Source organism: Phoenix dactylifera, chromosome 15, assembly GCF_051530095.1.
Source record: "Phoenix dactylifera cultivar Ajwa chromosome 15, Ajwa_hap1_PhDact_Kaust_v1.1, whole genome shotgun sequence".
NCBI lineage: Eukaryota > Viridiplantae > Streptophyta > Magnoliopsida > Arecales > Arecaceae > Phoenix > Phoenix dactylifera.
Genome location: NC_143204.1, coordinates 11,491,538 through 11,511,270, shown reverse-complemented (window position 1 = coordinate 11,511,270; position 19,733 = coordinate 11,491,538). Strand labels below are relative to the sequence as shown.

Sequence of the window (19,733 nt, the reverse complement as noted above, 5' to 3'; positions counted from 1 at the left end):
GCCTTAGTTCATTGGGTGCCCCCATTCATTGGTCATCTCAAAGTGAACTTCGACGGTAGTAGGTCGGCGGACGGTGTGTCTGGAAGAGCGGGATTTGTGATTAGAGATCACCTAGGTAGACTGGTAGCAGCTGGTGGCCAGCGCACGCCTGGACTTACGGTGATTGGGGCGGAGCTTCGGGCAGCTTGGAAGGGCATATCCTATGCGAGGTGGGTACTTGGTGCTGTGCGGGTGTGCCTTGAGGGAGATTCTGCTATGGTGATTGATTGGATCCAGGGAGGGGACAGGTTTTGAGATGGGCATCCTATCATCCGGGAGGCTCGCAGATTGGTTCAGAAGATGAGCGATTTTCAAGCAGCACATATATTTCGGAAGACAAACCGGACAGTAGACTGGGTCGCCTTCTTTATCGCCCGGCACACTGGAGAGTTCCTCTAGACACCGCAGTAGATATACTCATTTTCTTGTACTCTTTATTTTCTCGTAATTTGATAGGTTGTACTCACGTTAGAGCTATATAAATTGCCGTTTTCATAAATTAAAAATTAAAAAAAAAGCGTCTCTTTTCACAGCAGCAACGACGCAAGTTACTACTTGGTTAAAAGCCCAAAATTGCTTCTATCAACATAGATACGCTCTGCAATTCCTTCAAGTAACCTTTCAGTATACAAGGCGAGCAGAGAATCGGGCGGCTGACTAGCTTGCTGCTCATTCCATGGCGATTTCAGCAGAAGCTGTTCATCCCGAGCTGCTATAAATTTTACAGGCGGATGCTTATGGAGTCGCATACTACACCTGATTTTATAGGGTTGCCTGTATTCTGTTAGAGAATGGTGTGTTGTCCAGTTCTGTTACATAGTTCGGAGTGGTCTACTTTTCTTATTCTGTTCTTATGTAACCCTTGTTTGTACCAAAAAATTAAAAAAGTAACTTTTCAGTATACATAATCTGCTGTATCCACGATGGTCTCTTTTCATTTTCCATTATGCTAAGTAATTCAGTGAACATTTACCAGTAACAAATCAAAATCAAGAGGTTACTGTCCAGCTATCATGTTCCACTAATCATGTTTAAATAGCAGAAGATATAACTGAAGATATAAGAGGAGAGACTAGAACAAGGTAAGCAACACCAATAGAGCTGGAGTGGAAAGGCACCTTTTATTATTTTATCCAAACCTGATATTGTCAGGAACGTAAACAGGACGACATCGCAAAGCTTCTCCCTAACATTTCTTTACATATAGAGCTTACATTAGGTTAAAATTTGGACTATCAATCACCAACGTGAGCAGGAGTTTATCCGTCATTTGCTTTAAGCCATCCCCCCGCTCGTAGCAGTCCTGATTATCTGAAATATAGCTGCCAATACAAAAAAACGAGTATAGGACATTAGCATTTATTAAAAATCCGTAACTGCACCTACAAGATTCTAATCACAATAGTTCTTTGATTCAGAGATGAAAAGAGGGGGCAAAACTATCATGGTGCAGGAAAGTCAACCAAGTAGACCGTAGTATACAATGGATAGGGCGTGGCAAAGGTGCCTCATTAAAGCAGTTAGCATGGAATGTTATCCAAAGAAGGCCACAGAAGAAGAACTCCAAACACTGACCAAGAAAAGGTCTTGTGCTGCTGAGAATGTGGAGATATTGACAGATAAAGACATTTATGACAACAGAGAACGTGTATAATTAGTGTGTTCACAGGAGATAATTTTTTTTTTAAAAAAAAACAAAGCTTAAAAAAAAAAATTGGCATAATGATAGACAAGCAAATGAAAGATACAATGACAAAAGAATGAATATAGAATGCGGTAGAAGGGTTAATTAGTGCATTCACAGGAGATAAATCTAAAGAAATCAAGCTTGAAAACAACATTTAGGCAAAATGATAGACAAGCATATGACTGATCTAACGATAAAAGAATGAATAATACTTATAATGCATATGCAATGCAATCAGCACTTCAAAAAGCAATCTGCTCATTGATCTTCCCTGCATCCATTAATGTTGACCTTCTCATTTACAATAGCTATTCGTCTTGTACATCAAGCCTAGTATAAAATAAATGATAACAATGAAAAAGTAAAACAAGAAAACAGAAGCAAAATTTAAATGAGGTATGTCAAAATTCTGGTATCAAGTAGATCTGATCAAGATAACATACATGATCCAATGACCACAAAGACAAAAAACCCAAGCAGAATTGGCCCAACAGGATAGTCATTTCCCTTTTTAACCATTGTCTCAGGAACAGACCCCCTCTTCATTATATTTTTCTGAAATTTTGCAACTTTTCTGTCTGGTAGGCGTCTTGAAGTAGTCTGTCCAAAAAGGTCAATCCATCATAATAAATAGAAAATCAAAATGTATTGATCTTAATAATATTGAGAAGAACAAAAGTACAAGTCATAGAAACTATGAGAAAGAAATTAGAAAAAGCAACAGCATATATGCTTCTAATCTTTTACAATCCATAAGAGTTATGCAGTTCAAATTTACATTGACTGACTCAAGAATCAGCAAAGACAACACAGTTATATTATGCATATCATAAAAATCTAATAGGAAATTAAATAATGAGATTCAACAAATCAAACAGCAAGACAATAGACATATATTGTTCCTAATCTTGTGTAGGATTCTTGTAGTCTGGTATCATATAAGTCGAACATTTTCAAAAGATTTGTCTCAGAAATTTAAAACAAGAAGTTCAGAGTTGAGATTTATCACTTTTACTTGTGACGGAACAGTTAGTTTATATAAGAAAACACTTCCCATATAACATTTCTTTATGATATTATACCTTCTCATCGCCATGTGGTATGCCTAGTTTATGAGCAGCCCTTTGTTCCCCAGATCCATTATTGGTTTGAATATTGTATCCACACCCTTCGATCGCTCTTTGTAATTCTCTCATTTAATTTCTTCCATTTCTTTATGCATATTATACCTTCTCATCACCATTTGGTATGCCTAGTTTATGAGCAGACCTTTGTTCCCCAGATCTATTATTGGTCTGAATATTGTATTCTCACCCTTCAATCACTCTTTGTAATTCCCTCCTTTAATTTCTTCCATTCACTTCTCATTTGACTATGTATGGGTACAAAAGACAAAATTTTCCAGAACCCCATCCAATTTTCTCTGTATGGTATGAATGCAATTCATAGCAGAAGCCGAGAACCATGGATTAAGTAATAGGCACCCAAACTGGGCCATGCATCACAATCAGGTAAGATATGGAGTACATGAAATTCAACCCAGCCTGATCAGACCTGAATGGATCTGACTAAACTGAAAAATATTTTTAAAAAATGAAAATTTCATGCAAAGCCCCTTTAATCTAGACCCAGTGGAACCGAATCCCAAGCTACTAGCCATGTAAATAATGTGTATAATCAACTCAACTACGACCAATCTGAAAACAAATCTCAGCCAATCCAACCTGCCATATGTACACATCAGATTGATGTTTAAATGGCTAAAATGCAGTTTAAGCTGGATCCCTGTTAAATTAGAACCAAGCCTGCATATGCTTGTCACGCATAGACATTCAACTTAACATAAATTAATTCAGCTTCCACACCATGTTATGCCCCCTGCTGCTTTTAATGCAGTCAGTATTTTAGATGCAGACAAACCACGTCGAGTGCTACCTTTGGCATCACTCAAAGATTGACAAGATCTATTGACATTCAAAAAAATGGCTTCATTCAATATTTGTCATCAAGAACATAGTTTACTTTGATATAACAGGGATTGGCATGAAGTTGCAAGTTCATGGAACCATGTCAATATTAATGTTTGTCCAGCACTCAGCATCATTTTAATACACATGCCATGCCAAATTTCCAGCATTTCCAAACATTGATTAATAAATTTTATTAACACATGCAAAGCATATAGGGATGTCAGTGGTCCAGATCTTGATTAAGCTTTTTTTTAATAAAAAATAATAATTTTGAATGGATCCATCGTTATGACCCAGCTCAAACTGTATCAAACCAGGAAAGAACACAGGTAAGATCCTCACCAATGATGCCCTTAACCAAAATATAAAAGCCAAGACATGAAACTACTCGTGCTTCATAAGAAGAACATGGCTGAAATTTACTTCCATGGGCATGAAGAATTTAAATATACCAAAACGTCCAGGTTGATGCACTCAAATTCCACCTTCACAGCTATTGCAACTCCTCCGACCCTCCCAACCATCTCCAACCTGGAAAATCATCTTGATTTGTTTTAGGCATCCCTCTCTCTTCCTTTCAAGACCTTTTTTTTTAAATTTCCTCCTGTTCTCGCGAATTAGTGTGCATCATTGCCCATAGACTCATTCGAATCAAAGTGTAAGCATGCATAATCTCTTTGTTCTATATAGACCGAAAAATCGTTGAAAACCGTCTTTATGTCATCATACACTGAAATTCATCTCAATACATCATGATCTACAAATCAATCCACTACATCTCTCATCAAATCTCTCCTTGTCCAATCATAATCACCGATAGTCTCCTGTTCCTTCTCATTGTAAAAGAAAATCAACAGATCTAAGGAGATCCAACGATCTCCACGCATCAAAAGATCAGATCCAACACAGAAACATGACTAATATATCAGGATGCCCGCGGATTGGAGAGTTCCAAACGAATCCAATGACAAAAGCAACGGATCGGAAAAAAAATCAAAGGAAAACCACATGGGATCAAAATCCAAAGGACCGAGAGCAAAAGATTCATCAAAATCCATGAAAATATTCCGATTAATCATGAGAAAAATAGGGAAAGAAATTAGGGTTTCTGCGGAGGAGGGGGAGATCGCTTACCATCTTGTTGTCGGAGCCTCGGAGGGTAGGGAAACGGTGGGGAGAGAAAAGAGGAGAGGCCAACGCAGCTGCGGGTCGCCGTACTTTATTTATAGGCGACTAAAATTCTCGAAGCATCGTAACAATAACGCGCTTTCGTGAAGAGCAACGCTACGAGGCCCAGAAGGTAGCAAATGTAAGCACCGCCGTAGTGGCATGCCTTGTGTCACCGTATAACTGGTTTTGATGGACCAAATCTATTGGCGAGACGAGGACGTAGGAATTGTTTGGTATTACAGTTGGGCTCCAAAGAATTTTGGGGAAGCGTCCACTTAATAAAAAATTATGAGGCGGGGGCCGGAGAAAGAAAAACCGGACGGAATTTTGCTGGGCATCCTACCCTTTTTTTAAACAAAAACCTAAAGATTAAAGCCGCTTTTTTCTAACGGTCAATTTCATGATTTAAAAAAAAAAATGTATTTTTTTATTTTTAAAATATATTTTTTATCGATATATATTATATAGTTAAATGATGCACATCAAGCAAATCAATCACATCTCTAGATAAATTAATATACAATTTTTAGAATATGATATTCATCAGCACAGTATATGGTCATGTCATACACACTTAGTAAATTTGACAAAGCTAAAAAATTATATACTACACTAGTACGGATGAACATCATATTCTGAAAACTATGTATCGATTTATTTACAGGTGTGTATTAGCTTGCTACATACATATAAGTATCATTTGGCTATGTGGCATGTACTGTATAAAAAGTATGTTTTTGAAACTGTATATCGATTTTTCTGGAGATATGTATTGCATCACTACTGGGTGTGTACCAAAGAGAGTTGCAGTATGTATCAGAAAATCAATGAGTATATCACCCGACCATATAGTATATATTGGTGAATATGATGTTTCGGAAATTATATATCAATTTATTTGGAGATATGTATTACGCTATTAGATGACTAATTTGTTAAGTGTATATCACTTGGTCGTGTTATGTACTGATGAATATCATGTTCTGAAAACTATATATCAATTTATCTAGAAATTTGTATTCATTTGCTAGATGATTAATTTGTTTGGTGTGTATCATCTCGCCATATTGTATGTATTGGTAAAAAATATATTGTGAAAATGAGGAGGAAAGAGGATGTCACGTAATTTTGTAATTACGAGACTGACGACTCTATTGATAAGAAAAAGTTGTTGACTTTTACATTTCTTCTTTAAGATAAGCACTAGAAAAAATATGGCAAAATAGGAAATCCGCTCCATATTTTTTTCTCTTATGCCCACCCCATATGATTTTTGTTTGTCAACTTATGCTAGTTTGATGCACGTGGGATTCAGTTGGATGGTCCGGTCCTGGTAGCTATCGAATTGATCACCCAAATCACCTGATGTGATTCGAAAAAAATTCAAGTTACCTGCTGTTTGATTAAGTGAGACTAGATTGGCTAAGATTAGTTTGGGTTGATTGGAATATAAAATATTTTGGTCATAATTCTACACTTTATTTGGAATTAGGATTAGATTTATTTGGATTTGATGATAATAGGTATCTAATTGTACTTCCGAATGCATCAAATGTGCTAGGTACTAATACAAAATAAAAAGTAAATCTATATTTGAAATTTCTTGATTTTAGAATAATGATCTTACTTTTTCTGATTTTTTTTTTCAAAAAATGAAAGTTGAATTTTTCAGAAAATATTTGATTGTTAAAATGAGCAGATCATGTAGGACATACATATAAGGCTGGTTTTATATTAATATAGAAGACTGATGGATCATAAATTATCTTCTATGATATCTATGGAATTCTATCATGTATATCTTGTAAATTTTTTTTAGGATTATTCAGGGGCTACTCCCCATCTTTTTCTACCATACAACTGCCCAACATTTGGTGATTGACTCTAGTTAGAGTCTAAATCCCATCCTCTTGCCTCGGTAGCAAGAAGTGATATTATAGCGAGCAAGCTCTTCGCACTGTATTACTAGCAACTAAAAACCATAAATACATATTTAACAAAAAATAAAAAAATAAAAAATACAAATGCAAATACACATAATTAACTTTTTAATATAAACTAAAATTTATTAATTAAATATAATAACAAAAGTAGGGAGAGATTTGGTCGATATGGACTTGATGTATTGAGAAGTACTTTCGAGATATTTAAAATTTAAATTAGTAGGCTGCTTGTTAGGATTTGAGTGGTACTAGAAAAGATGAAAAATTAAGGAGAAACTTATAAGTTGTTAGGGATGAGAATTTACAATGCTTGTTGGAGACCCAATCCTAATGGTGTGGGTTTTACCCAACCCATCTAGAGTCAAGTCTAGGATGGATGTTTAAATAAAACATGTTGAGGGTTCGAGGTGGAGATGGGTAATGGCTTACCTATCCCAAATCCAACATGGGGTTTTTGACTAAATACCCACTCTTTTAATTATTTGCTTTTCTTAGTTTAAGGTATGTTTGATTTCCTAAAGAATAATATTCTTATTTATTATCCATATTGTTGTTGAATATTTGGTTTATTGCATTCTATATCTTAGAATCTTAGTTTCTTTAATATTATATGAGGTACTAAAGTTTAATGTTAGATTCTTTTTGTTTGCTTGATTTGTATGCTGAAATAAAAAAGGATGATTTTTATTGTTTTACCCACCTCATCCCATTCTAACCTGCCCATCTAATTCTGGGCTAGGTGGAGTAGGCTAGGTTTGGGGATTTAAGTATCTCCATGGGGCGAGTTTGAGGTGCTCAACCCTATTCCGAGGTGGGTACAAGTAGAGGGCAGATATGGGCTTTTCCTTTGCAGGGCGGGTGAGGATAATGGCATACCTACTCCATATCCACTCTATTGCCATCCCTATAGGACATGGGTTTGTTGACTTGGAGAAAGTATTCCGAAGTTGTTTAAGATTTTGATCAAAAACTTATAGGAGTATTGATTTTGACTAACATTAATAATCTCATAAATATCATATTTAAGATAAAACAAAAGAAAAATAGAGAATTGATGTCTAACAATACTTTGAAAGGTTGGCAGTGACAAGAGCGGCCCATATTTCATATTTGTTCTTCGTAGACGATTGTTTGCTTTTGGCCCGCGCGACGCAGAGATCAGCACGGTCTATCAAGAGGATCCGGAAGAGGTATTGTGGAGCGTCAGCTCAGCTGGTCCACCTGACGAAGTCGACCATCTGCTTCAACTCGAGGACCGACTAGAGGGTGAAGGCCTCTATTTTGAGTAGTCTGGGGATTGGCGAGTAGGAGGGGTTACTCAGATACCTCGAGGTTTCGATCACGGGGCGGCGATTGCGGAGGGGGGGAGTGCACATCTATGGAGGCAAGCATCAGACGCAAGCTGGAGAGCTGGCAGGCTAGCGCCCTATCGATGATGGGCAGAGTTACCCTTTTGAGGTCAATACTGAGCTCCGTCCCTATCTACTTACTGTCTAGTACACTGGTACCTATTGCTGTGCTCTGCGATTGGAGAGGATGTTTAAGGGCTTCATTTGGGGGAGGTGTGGGGATAGAGGGGGCGTCCACCTACTGGCGTGGGAGGCTGTTTGTTAGCCGACTAACTAGGGCGGGTTGGAAGTCCACTCTCTTTTGGAGCGCAAGGAGACACTAGCCACTAGGTTGGCAGCCAGATTTCTTCTAGAGTCGTGGAGTCTCTGGGTCTCTTTACTAAGGGCGAAGTATGGGGACGCAGCCACCTTGGCTACCTTCCGAGCTGGTCGGGGATCTTCGTTTATTTGGAGGGAGATTTGTGCTCATGCCTTGGGGTTGTTTCTAGCGATCAGATGGGAGGTTGGGTATGGGCGGGCTATCAGCATTTTGGAGGACGGATGGCTGTTGGAGGATACGCTATAGGGATGGCCCACTCTGATTGACTATGGATGGCTAGAGGGCCGCACAGTCAGCGACCTATTTGTCCAGGGGGAGCGGCAATGGGATGCCGATCTTATCAGGCAAGTGTTCTGATGACCCAAAGATTGATTCATAGATTGATTTTGATGATCACAAAACCTTGAAGTATAGATACTAATGTTTATGTTGCAAGGAGAAAGATATTTATGTTGCAAGGAACATAGCAAGTTGGAAGAACACAAGAAGGCCTCTAAAAGCACTCAAGAAAAGTTGGAAGAAAGCTACAATTTATTGGCCCAAGTCTCAAGTTCAAAAGATTCAAATTGGAGGAGCAAATTCAAGGAAAATTTAAAAGAATAGTCTTCGAGTCGACTCCTGAGGAATTCGAGTCGACTCCAATGCTTGGCGAGTCAACTCGAGAGTAGAACGAGTCGACTCCAGGGTGTAAAAGGCAGAAAAGTCAGAGAGGGATTTTCGACCCTGAGATTCGAGTCGACTCCTGAGGAATGCGAGTCGACTCCAATGGTTGTCGGGTCGACTCCAAAGAAAGCGAGAGTCGACTCTCAGTGGTACACAAGGGAAAACTCAGAGAAGCAGTTTTTTGGACACTGAGATTCGAGTCGACTCCCACAAAGTCCGAGTCGACTCCAAAGACAGCGCAACCCCAAGACAGAAGACGGTATTTTCGTCTCTGAGAGGCGAGTCGACTCCAAGACAAGTCGAGTCGACTCCAAGGCAGCGCGGCTCCAAAATACAGAGGATCAGTTTTCCGACTCTGAGATTCGAGTCGACTCCCAGACAGCTCGAGTCGACTCCAAGGCAGCACTACACTAAGATGGCAGAAGACCAACTTTCGGAAACTGAGAGCCGAGTCGACTCCAAGGAAGTTCGAGTCGACTCCAAGACTGGACGAGCCAAAAGACAGAGGATCGGGAGTTCGGACTCTGGGATTCGAGTCGACTCCCAGGATAGTCGAGTCGACTCGAGTGGACAAAATTCAAATTTGGAACAGTTGCCGAGTCGACTCCGGAAAAGCTTGAGTCGACTCCCGCTACAGCCGAGTCGACTCCTGATCGCGCGAGTCGACTCCGATCCCAACGGTAATATTGTCAGGAGGTGCAGACTGGTTCCAACGGCTATATTTTTGTCTCTAACGGCTATATTCTTGTTTCCACTCCATCTAAAGCTATAAAAACAAGAAGAGAGCTAGGGGAGAACGGATGGAAGTAGGAGAAAACATTTAGGGAAGAGATTCCAAGGAAAATCTCCCATAAGCACAATAAGGGCCATTCAAAGTGAAATAGAGAGAAGAAGAGCTTCCAAGTGTATTCCAAAGCTTCCTCACCATCCGTGTGCTGCCGCGGTGATCCTCTACTTCGTGCTAAATCAGAAGAGGGTCAAGTAAAGAAGAAGTCGAGCTCCTCCATCTTCAAAACTCGTTTGAGGGCTTCTCTTTACTTTATTTGTTTACATTGTTATATTTGCTTGTTTAAGAAGCTTTGATTTGTTTTTATTCTTTGTTTTAATATCTTGTAACTTGATTCAATCAAGGGATTGAATCAAGGGGTTAAAGGTTTGTTGGTAAGCCAAAGGGAAAACCAACGGGGTTTATAGGTTTGTTGGTGAGCCGAGGGTAAAACCAACGTGTAAGGGTTTGATTGTGAGCCCGGAAAAACAATCAGAGTGGTTCTAGTCGGTGAGCCTGGGAAAACCGACCGAGTTCGTTGTGCGCTCGTAAAACAACAAGTTGGGTTGTGAGCTTGTAAAACAACCGGCTGTAATCTGTAGGATTATAGTGAAATTCCCAAGAGGTCTTGGGGAGTGGATGTAGGTGCTGGGATGCACCGAACCACTATATTTTTGTTGTGTTTGTGATGCTCTTTGTTGACTGACCTCCTCACTCACTTACTTAGATATTAAGCTTGCTTAACTCTTCTTCGTGCATCCTTTAGTTGCAAGCATAATCAATTTACTCAATCATTAAATTGAATAGCATACTAGGGCAAAATTAGACTAATCTTTTATTGAACCCACTGCTTAATAGTTGATTAGATTAGAATCATACTCTTGCTAAGGTTAAGCTTCACTAAGCATCCATACAACTTAGCATAATTAATCTAAAAGATTAGAAGTAGTTTAAAAGTTTTAAAAGACCCAATTCACCCCCCCCTCTTGGGTTGTCACCTTGGGCAACAAGTGGTATCAGAGCAGGTGCTCAAATATTATTTGTAGTCTTAACCGACTAGAGCCAAAGATCATGACAACTCAAATAGATAGTTTTCTAGGAGAAGGACAAGCAATTGATACACCTCCACTATTTAATGGCATAAACTATGCACATTGGAAAATACGCATGCGCATCTTTATTCAATCACAAAACTATTACTATTGGAAAATCATAATAAATGACCCTCACACACTCTCTCAAACTTTTAATGAAAAGGACTTAGCACAATTAAATGCTAATGCTATGAACATATTATATTGTGCGATTCAAGAAACAATGTTTAATGAAATTTCTGCATGCTTATCTGCAAAGGAGATCTGGGATACTTTAGAAAATATTTATGAGAAATCTCAGAGTAGCTCACATGTACTTCAATTGCATACTAACAATGAGACTGCAGAAAAAGGTGTTGAAACTTCCATCTCAGTCGAGTCGACTCTCAAGTTAACCGAGTCGACTCCTATAAGGTCCGAGTCGACTCGAAGGCAAATCAGCTTCCTAGAAACAAAGAAGAAGAGGAAGCAAGAAGAAAGGAAGAAAGAGATAAAAAGGAAGAAAGCCTTGACTAAGAAAGAGTCAAGCAAGAAAATAAAAGTTAGGAGCAACAATGAAGATATTAGCTCCAAGGAACTACAAGAGGTAACTAACCTGTGCTTTATGGCACAAGAAGACAAGGTAAAAACTGAACCTACTTTTACATCAAATGATTTTCTAGAAGAATTTTCTTATGATGAATTATTAAATGCTTTTCATGATTTGTATGATGAATGTAGAAAATTAGCTGTGAAGAATAAACATCTTAAGAAACTAAATCTAAAAATTTCAAAAGAGAGAAATTCTAATGATGAAATACAAGATAAACTAAATTCTGAAAATGAAACCTTACGGTCAAACTCAGAACAATTGATCCAGAAAAATCAGAACCTAATTAAAGAAAATCAAAACTTAAGCAAAGAAATTAACCAATTAAGATCTGTTATTAACAAATTCACTGTAAGTTCAGAAAGATTAAAAATAATGTTTGAAAGCCAACATGCTGATTTTGATAAATCAAAACTTGACTTGACTCTTTTACTTAACAATAAATCTTTAGATAAAAGGGTTATCAATTCACCAAGCAAACCCTTAAATAAGATAACCTATTTCAAATATGAAAAGAATGGGCATAACAACTTTTCCCATCATTCTAACACAATTAAATCAAATGGTAAAGTTATTAGAATTAAACAAATTTGGGTTCCAAAAGGAACCTTATGTCCTAACTCTCAAGGACCCAAGCAAGCTTGGGTACCCAAAATGAAAATATGAGGATGTAGACATAGGTGTGCCAAGATACCCATGGACCAAATAGATTCATACAAATGGGTGTTCTAGACACATTGAAACTCAAAAAAAAATATAGTCTTTTAGTAAACGTAATAATAATAAGAATAAGGAAATTAGTAATTCTTGCATCTCATCATTATTCTTGTTCTAGTATTTGATTAAAGTATGAATTGCATGTGTTTTGTGACATAGAAAATATTTTTGGAAATATAACCAAATCACTTCACATTATAAGATACTTTACTCACCATTGGATAAAGTTGCTAAATGATTAATCATTATTAAAGATAACTCTATGAATTCTCTATATGCTTGATTAAGAATTATTATCCACGGCATTATCCTTATTGACAATAAACACGAGAATGTGTACTTGGTGTACCTTTTGAATACATGTGCTTAAATACTAAGATCAAAGAATTCTTTTTGGCATACCTTATGCTAGTATGGACCTAATTTCAAAAGACTTTGTCATAGGCTTACTTAGATTATATTCTGATAGGTCAAAGTTTGCTATGCATGATAACTAAGGAAACAAACAAAAATCATTTCTAAATCTAAAGATGTTGTTTCCATCTCTAAGTTTTTCAAAAGCTTACATTGGATTTATTCTTGGAAAAATAAAACTGAAGTAATTTTGTGTATTTACTAAATCTTGTAAAAGTGTTTCAAATAATAAAGGTTTCCAAACTGTGAAGATAAAGAGTATCATGGCACAGTGTTGAAAACCAAAATCCTGATAAAAGTTATACAGAAAATAATATTAAATCCAATGATTTCAGCACCAAGGACACCATAAGTAAAATAGAATTAATAGAATTCTTGAAGAAATGAAAAAGATAATTATGTATGATAGTCATCTACTCAAACAATTTTTAAAAGACTATCATCACTGCTTGTCATACATATGACTTCTATTAAATCTATTTTTGATGAAAATTTTGATCTTCTGAAAAATGGAAAATGAACCATTGCATATCCTTTTCAGTCGTACATGTTATGCTTGATATGCTCTTATGAAAATAATGCCAAATCTGATAAAGATATTTCTATCCTTGGATATCATTCATCAAGCAATGCATATAGAGCATTCATGAAAAGATTCTAGTTGTAGAAGTATCAATTCATTTTGATTCTTTATGAGACTAGTGATTTATTATCAAGATACTAAAATTATATGGTTAATCTTTTACATATAACAATCTGAAAAACTTGTTAATAATTAGAACCAAATTGGATTTTTCAGATATGCTCTTAATAAAAAAATTTTGACTATTAAAAGACTAAATTAAGAAAAGATAAAATAGATCTTGATAAGATTCTTGCATAATTAGAAGTAAAAATCACCTTTATCATTTATTTGCTTTACGAGCGTTATTTTCTATCAAATGAATGTGTAGAACACACTCTTGTGTGGTTATTTCATTAAAAAGGAGATCTATGTAAAATAACCACCATACTTAAAAATACACATTACATATATGATAAAGCAATATGAGATTTGATACAAGCATCAAAAACTTAATATATAAAAGCTTAAGTAAACTTTTTGATAGAAAGCAATAGTGATAAATCTATGGATCAAAAAGAAGAATTTGTAATATTTTATTTGCTCAAAGAATGCATTGATGACATCAGTTTTGGTTCTACTAATGAAGAGTTATATGAAGATTTTACTTAGCTCATGTAAGGTGAGTTTGAAATATGTGTGATGAATGAATTAACATCTTCTCTCAAACTCCAAATTAAGACAAACAAGAAAGGGGATCTTCATTGACCAATGTTAGTCCACAAGAACACTCTTATAGAAGATTGGCATGAAGAAGGTACATCTAAGACCCCATCTTGTAGAATTTGAATAGGATGAGCAAAGTAAATCTATTGTTTAAAGTTGTATTGAAGATTGATAGAATAATTATTTCATCATACAGCTAATAGACCAGAATGTATGCTCATTATGTGCACTTGGGCAAGACTTCAATCTAACTTTAATGAATCTTATTTTATTGATAACAAATAAATCATAATCTGAATTTTTGATAGAAACAACTGTTTAAGATAAAATTGATTAAAACTTAGCTAAAATATCTTATTGATAATTATCTTAAACAAATAGAATCTAAACTAAATTATTTTTGAAAATAAAAAATTGAATTGACCTTGATAAATCTTCTATTGCCTCACATGCTTGTCCTTGAACTATCTTGGTTAATGAAACTATCTCTTTAGTTCAAGTAAAATGTGCTTGCTTATATTTAGGCAATCTCTTGAGTAAAGTGATTCAACATTTGATTATTGTCATATCTTATGATTGAGTCATCTAGTTTAAATAAAAATATGTTGGTTGAATGTTTTGTATCTTGAAGAAACTAATGACCTTCTTTCAAGAAAGAAAAGGAGTTTGTTAATAATGCAGGATCCTTGAGCAAGAAAATGAGAGATCTCAACTTGAAGGATATCTCCATGTAAGATACAATAAACATTCACATGCAAACAAGAGAGAGGACCTTCTTCAGCCAAAAGTTCATACATAAGACATCTAGTAGGTATTTGACTGAAGAATGCAGAATGAAATGGTAATTCTAGATACTTCTCTCATAAATTAATTGAGCAAAGTCAATAACTTAAATCTTATTATGGCATGATTAAGGTCTTTAATTATTAATTGTTGATATCATGTCTATAATTGATTGAATTATACTTTTAGAGATTGTTTCATGGTTTGCCCAAATTAGAAAATATCTTTGCATATGTCATAACCATGAAATACACAAGTTTATGCTTAAAATTTTGATCTAAAATAACTTGTGTGAAATTATAAATCCATGAGCATAATGAAAATGTTGTTTGCATGATACACATATATATATGATGCACAAGATCAATTCTTTATTCTGCTCTTTCATGTAAATTACTTGAGAATAACAAAAAGAGAGAGAGATAAAGAGAAGAAAATGAATATTATTCAAGAGGTGTAGAATCTAAGCAAAGGCAAATACTCTAATCTTAAGGAAAGGTAAAACAAACATAATATATTCGGGACTTTTGGAAGGGATAAAATCCACAATTAATTACACTAAAACAGGAAGAATTCGAAGTAAACATTTTAACCCTTCTATATTGCTCATCATAGGGATGGTGCCAATGGGGAGGCTAGTGGTAGTACCCGGCACTATTTGACCCAACTATTCGGTGTAGGGCATATTAGGGACGGCACAAGAGGGAGGCTAGTGGTAGTACCTCGTGCCCCTTTCCAACTCCACCGGATAGGGAGCAAATAGAGTATAGAGGATAAGAAAGTTATAAATGAAAAACAAAGTAAATGAAAGTAGAATTAAGTCAATTTTTTTTTTAATCACTTGGAAACACACTTTAAGGATAAAATCATTGCAAAATTATATCTAAATAGGGAGAGCTTATTTGAAAAGTATTGATTTTGATCCTTGACATTCCTGTTCTTAGTATTTTAATGCATGACTTAACACATGGTATATTTTGCATATGGTATGATGTCTTGATTTATGGGTTCTCAATATTCTGTAATGTTTCATACTTGGACAATTTGATTGAATGAATGAATTGCTACATAACATCTTTTGCTTAGTTTTATTGAAAAGAAATTTCAGATTTGTCATTCACAATCATTGTTAAAATCTGAAAGCTAATTGAAATTGTAAGAAGGAGAAGAGAAGAATATCTCAATTTAGAGAAAATAAATTGATTTTGATCTATCTTTCTACTTGCCTAACTTTGATACATAATGTCCTAATACTTGTTAAAATATCCTTTATTTTGTATCGAAACTCAAAATTAAACACAAAGATTCTGAAAGTATGTATTTTTCAATCGTAATAATTTAAGATGAGCCACAATGTGAAAGATACATATCTCAAATTATGACTTAAAAAGCCTCTATTGAAAATCTTTATGAAATTCAGAATTTGATTTTGTATAAAAGCTTGAACTTCACATGATTACTAAATAAAATGTTAATGTAAGAAAAACAGAATTAATTTTGATCCATTGGTTGATTGCTCCGATACGCATCCGAAACATATCTTTTCTTATCATTAAAATGTACCAATATTGGTTTAAATGATGTGTCTTTCAATGATCTTGATTGCAAGTAAATATTTTTAAAATATATGACTTTATTTTAATATTTAAAAATTTATTGAGTTTCATGTATACATTGCTGAAAAACTGTGATTAAGAAATTGAGTTCTATAAATACATATACTTCAATGATCATCTATATGTTTTTCTCTCCTATATCATTAAAGACTTCCATCAATAGAGTGAATGATCTAAAAGAAAGAAAATGTAAATGCTTTTGAAAGAAACTAAGCTTCAAATGAATTACTTTTGATTAATATTTCTATACATTTTCTCTAAGAATAGGAGAAAGTATAACTTGTTCCTAAAGGAGTAGAAAGAGTAATTGCTACAAATTTTGAATAATGCTAGATTACTCTACATTCTCGATATCATAGAATTTCAGTGTTATTCACGTTTATCACTAAAATCTGAATTTCAACCAAAGAAAAGAATGATTGAAGAAGGATGCATCTTTTGAGGGGGAGCTTTACATATTTAGTATCTTATCCTAAAGAAACCTTAATCTGATGCATACCTTGAACTTTATGGATTGATGGACCACTTTATGCATACCTTGAATCTTATGAAAATAAGCTGAAATTTATAGAAAATATATTTTTGAGATTGACAGTTTTTATTGAACATCATCTTCAAATTCTAAACTCTTAATTGGAATGATCAATTGAGGGGGAGAAAGAAAGAAAATTTCAGAAGGAGAACTCTTACGGAACTTAATCGAGTGTATCTATAACTAAAGGAGAAGAGGAAGAATACTAAATAAAAAATGATCACAATACTCTCCAATATGTATCATCTGAAACTTAAATCTGAAAATCTTCATGATACACCTTGAGGTTTGTCATTTGGTTAATATATCTTCTGTATCAATCATGAACCAAATTACAATCCAAATAGTTGATCATAAGAGCCTCTAACTTAATGAAAAAGGGGGGAGAATAACGTGTAATTGACTTGAACTTTAGAACTTAAATTGTGTGCCAATTCATATTGTTATGTATCAAATTGTGCTTACTTTCTACAGAGATAAAAGAAAGTCTCTAAAGAAATCATGTTGCATGATTTCATATTTTGGTGTTTGTGCCCCAATGATCTTATTATCATTAAAGAACTTTGAAGTTATTAAGACTTAATGATCCAACATGATGATGTGTCTTTTACATATATAGGTTTTGACCTGTTACTCTGAAAATTAATTAAATTGCTCTCCTGTTGATAAAACACTTAATAGATTGGGCAAAAGATCTTAAATGAACAAGCTTTCATACTTATTATTGAAGAGATGTTAGATTTCCATTCGTGCTTTTCATTGAATATCATTTGTGGTACTTCTTGAATTAACCTAAGAGAGATTCCACCCACACTTGATTAGAAAACTATCTGTGGTATCTGTTATGGGGGAATTGAGCCGCCATGCCCCACGTGATCGGCACGCATATCCAGGAAAGCTACAGCTGCCCTATGATCCAGCACTCCGACCCCGAGTCGGACCTCCTCGGCTCCGCAGCCCGACCCCGGGTCGGCTGCCCTATGATCCAGCACTCCGACCCCGAGTCGGACCTCCCCGGCTTCGCAGCCCGACCCCGGGTCGGCTGCCCTATGATCCAGCATTCCGACCCCGAGTCGGAGATCTTTTGATAACGACAGGCTATTCTCCAGAGGCACGCCGCGGCCTCCTGCTCCACTACTCCCTGCAACGGCTGTACCCGATGCTGCCCACAATCTCCTGTATCAACCGTACAAAGCGGAGCTCCACTACGCCCTGCCATGACCGTACCCGGCGCTGCTCCACGACGCCCCGTAACGGCCATGTCAGTGGCCATTCTATCGTGCCCCACGACGACAAACCCCCCTGAGAGACCTCCCAGCCAGGTATATATGCGGCTGGGGGGAGAAGGGGGGGGTAAGCAATACCTCCCAGAGCACTCTCTCCCACTTGTGATTATCATCTCTCCTCCTCCAATCTCCTCTGACTTGACCGTCGGAGGGCCATCACCACCCTGGTGGTGGTGCAAGGCTTGTTTGCAGGTTCCTTGGCGGAAGGTGGAGCGCAACCAGCACCAACCAAGACAACTCAGGCGGAACCCCGTTCACACCGTCGTGTCAATCGTTCTCGGTTTGGACCACCAGCAACAGTTGGCGCTAGAGGAAGGGCCTGAATCTCAGAACGATCGTAATGGCACGGCGAGGTGGTCGCGGAGCTTCCAATGCTTCCGGTCGCGGAGCCTCTCGCGCCTCTGGCCGGGAGGCTGCTGCGTCCCCAACACACTCTCAGCAGCATTCCACCGCTTCTCCTCCCATTCAGACGGTCGAACCTGCTCAGTTCGACCAGCTAGCCCAGCAGGTTCGCACCCTCGCGGAGGCAGTGCAGAATCTGCAGGGTGTGATCTCTCGGGTGCCGCAGCGGGCTCAGGAGCCGCTGCTCCCCGAGCACTCGCCTCTTCCTCACAACCCGCGCTCCTTCCTCTCCCATGGAGAGGAGCGCCGGCGCGGGGAGGATTCTCGAGTGCGGTCCATTCTGCCAGGACCTTCTCATCGGAGCTGCGCGGGGTACGAGAGGCGGACCCGGGCGCGTTCTCAGACACCCCAGTCCTCGAGGGGCCCGCACTCCAGTCGGTCCCCCTCGCGCCGCTCCTTGTCTCCCACCCACCGGTCGCGCTCCCTGGACCGGCGGGTGGACGATCTCCACAGACAGCTCCAGGTCCTGAAGGGCCACTCCAAAGATCCCTTCGCCGACTTGGAAATCTCCTCCCAGCCGGCGCTTGCCTCAAGGATCCTGCGAACCCTAAACCCGCCGGGGTTCAAAATGCCGGCGATCGAACCCTACGACGGGGCGGCGGACCCACGGGACCACGTGGAGAGTTTCAGGACTCTTATGCTCCTCCATGGAGCATCGGATCCTCTCCTCTGCAAGGCCTTCCCGGCGACCCTCCGCGGCCCGGCAAGGGCGTGGTTCGCCGGTCTGGAGGCTAATTCCATCCAGTCCTTCCACCAGTTCACCCGTCTCTTCATCAGCCATTTCGCCGTCAGTAGCCGGCGAAGACTGGTCTCCGACTCCCTCTTCGATGTCCGGCAGAACGAGGGAGAGAGCCTGCGGGATTATCTCACCCGCTTCAACAAGGCAACACTGGAGGTCCGGAATTTGAGCCAGGAGGTGGCTCTCTCAGCCCTGAAGCGAGGCTTCCGGAAGGGCAGACTCACCTTCTCCCTGGACAAACGTCTGCCGCGGAGCTTTCCGGAGCTGTTGTCTCGGGCAAACCAGTATGCAGACGCCGAGGAGGCAGCCTCCCACCGGAACAAGGAGGCCGCCGAAGCCCCTCTAAAGCCCGGGAAGAAAAGGCGAA

The 19,733-nt window shown here is 37.9% G+C and overlaps 1 protein-coding gene across 1 annotated transcript; it reads right to left on the bottom strand.

Moving 5' to 3' along the window:
• Positions 1 to 1,141: 1,141 nt before the first annotated feature.
• Positions 1,142 to 4,988, bottom strand: LOC120105899 (uncharacterized). The gene is made up of 3 exons (XM_039118665.3): positions 4,831 to 4,988; positions 2,170 to 2,326; positions 1,142 to 1,361 (listed from the first exon to the last, which is right to left on the bottom strand). The coding sequence occupies exons 1-3, from the start codon at positions 4,831 to 4,833 to the stop codon at positions 1,315 to 1,317; spliced, it is 207 nt and encodes a 68-aa protein (XP_038974593.3). The 5' UTR covers positions 4,834 to 4,988; the 3' UTR covers positions 1,142 to 1,314.
• Positions 4,989 to 19,733: the final 14,745 nt, after the last annotated feature.

Bases quoted from the DNA above. Each gene is read 5' to 3' on its own strand.
- LOC120105899 (XM_039118665.3), bottom strand. The intron at 1,362-2,169 runs GTATGTTATCTT...TTGTATTGGCAG, and splicing joins CTTTGTGGTCATTGGATCAT to CTATATTTCAGATAATCAGG.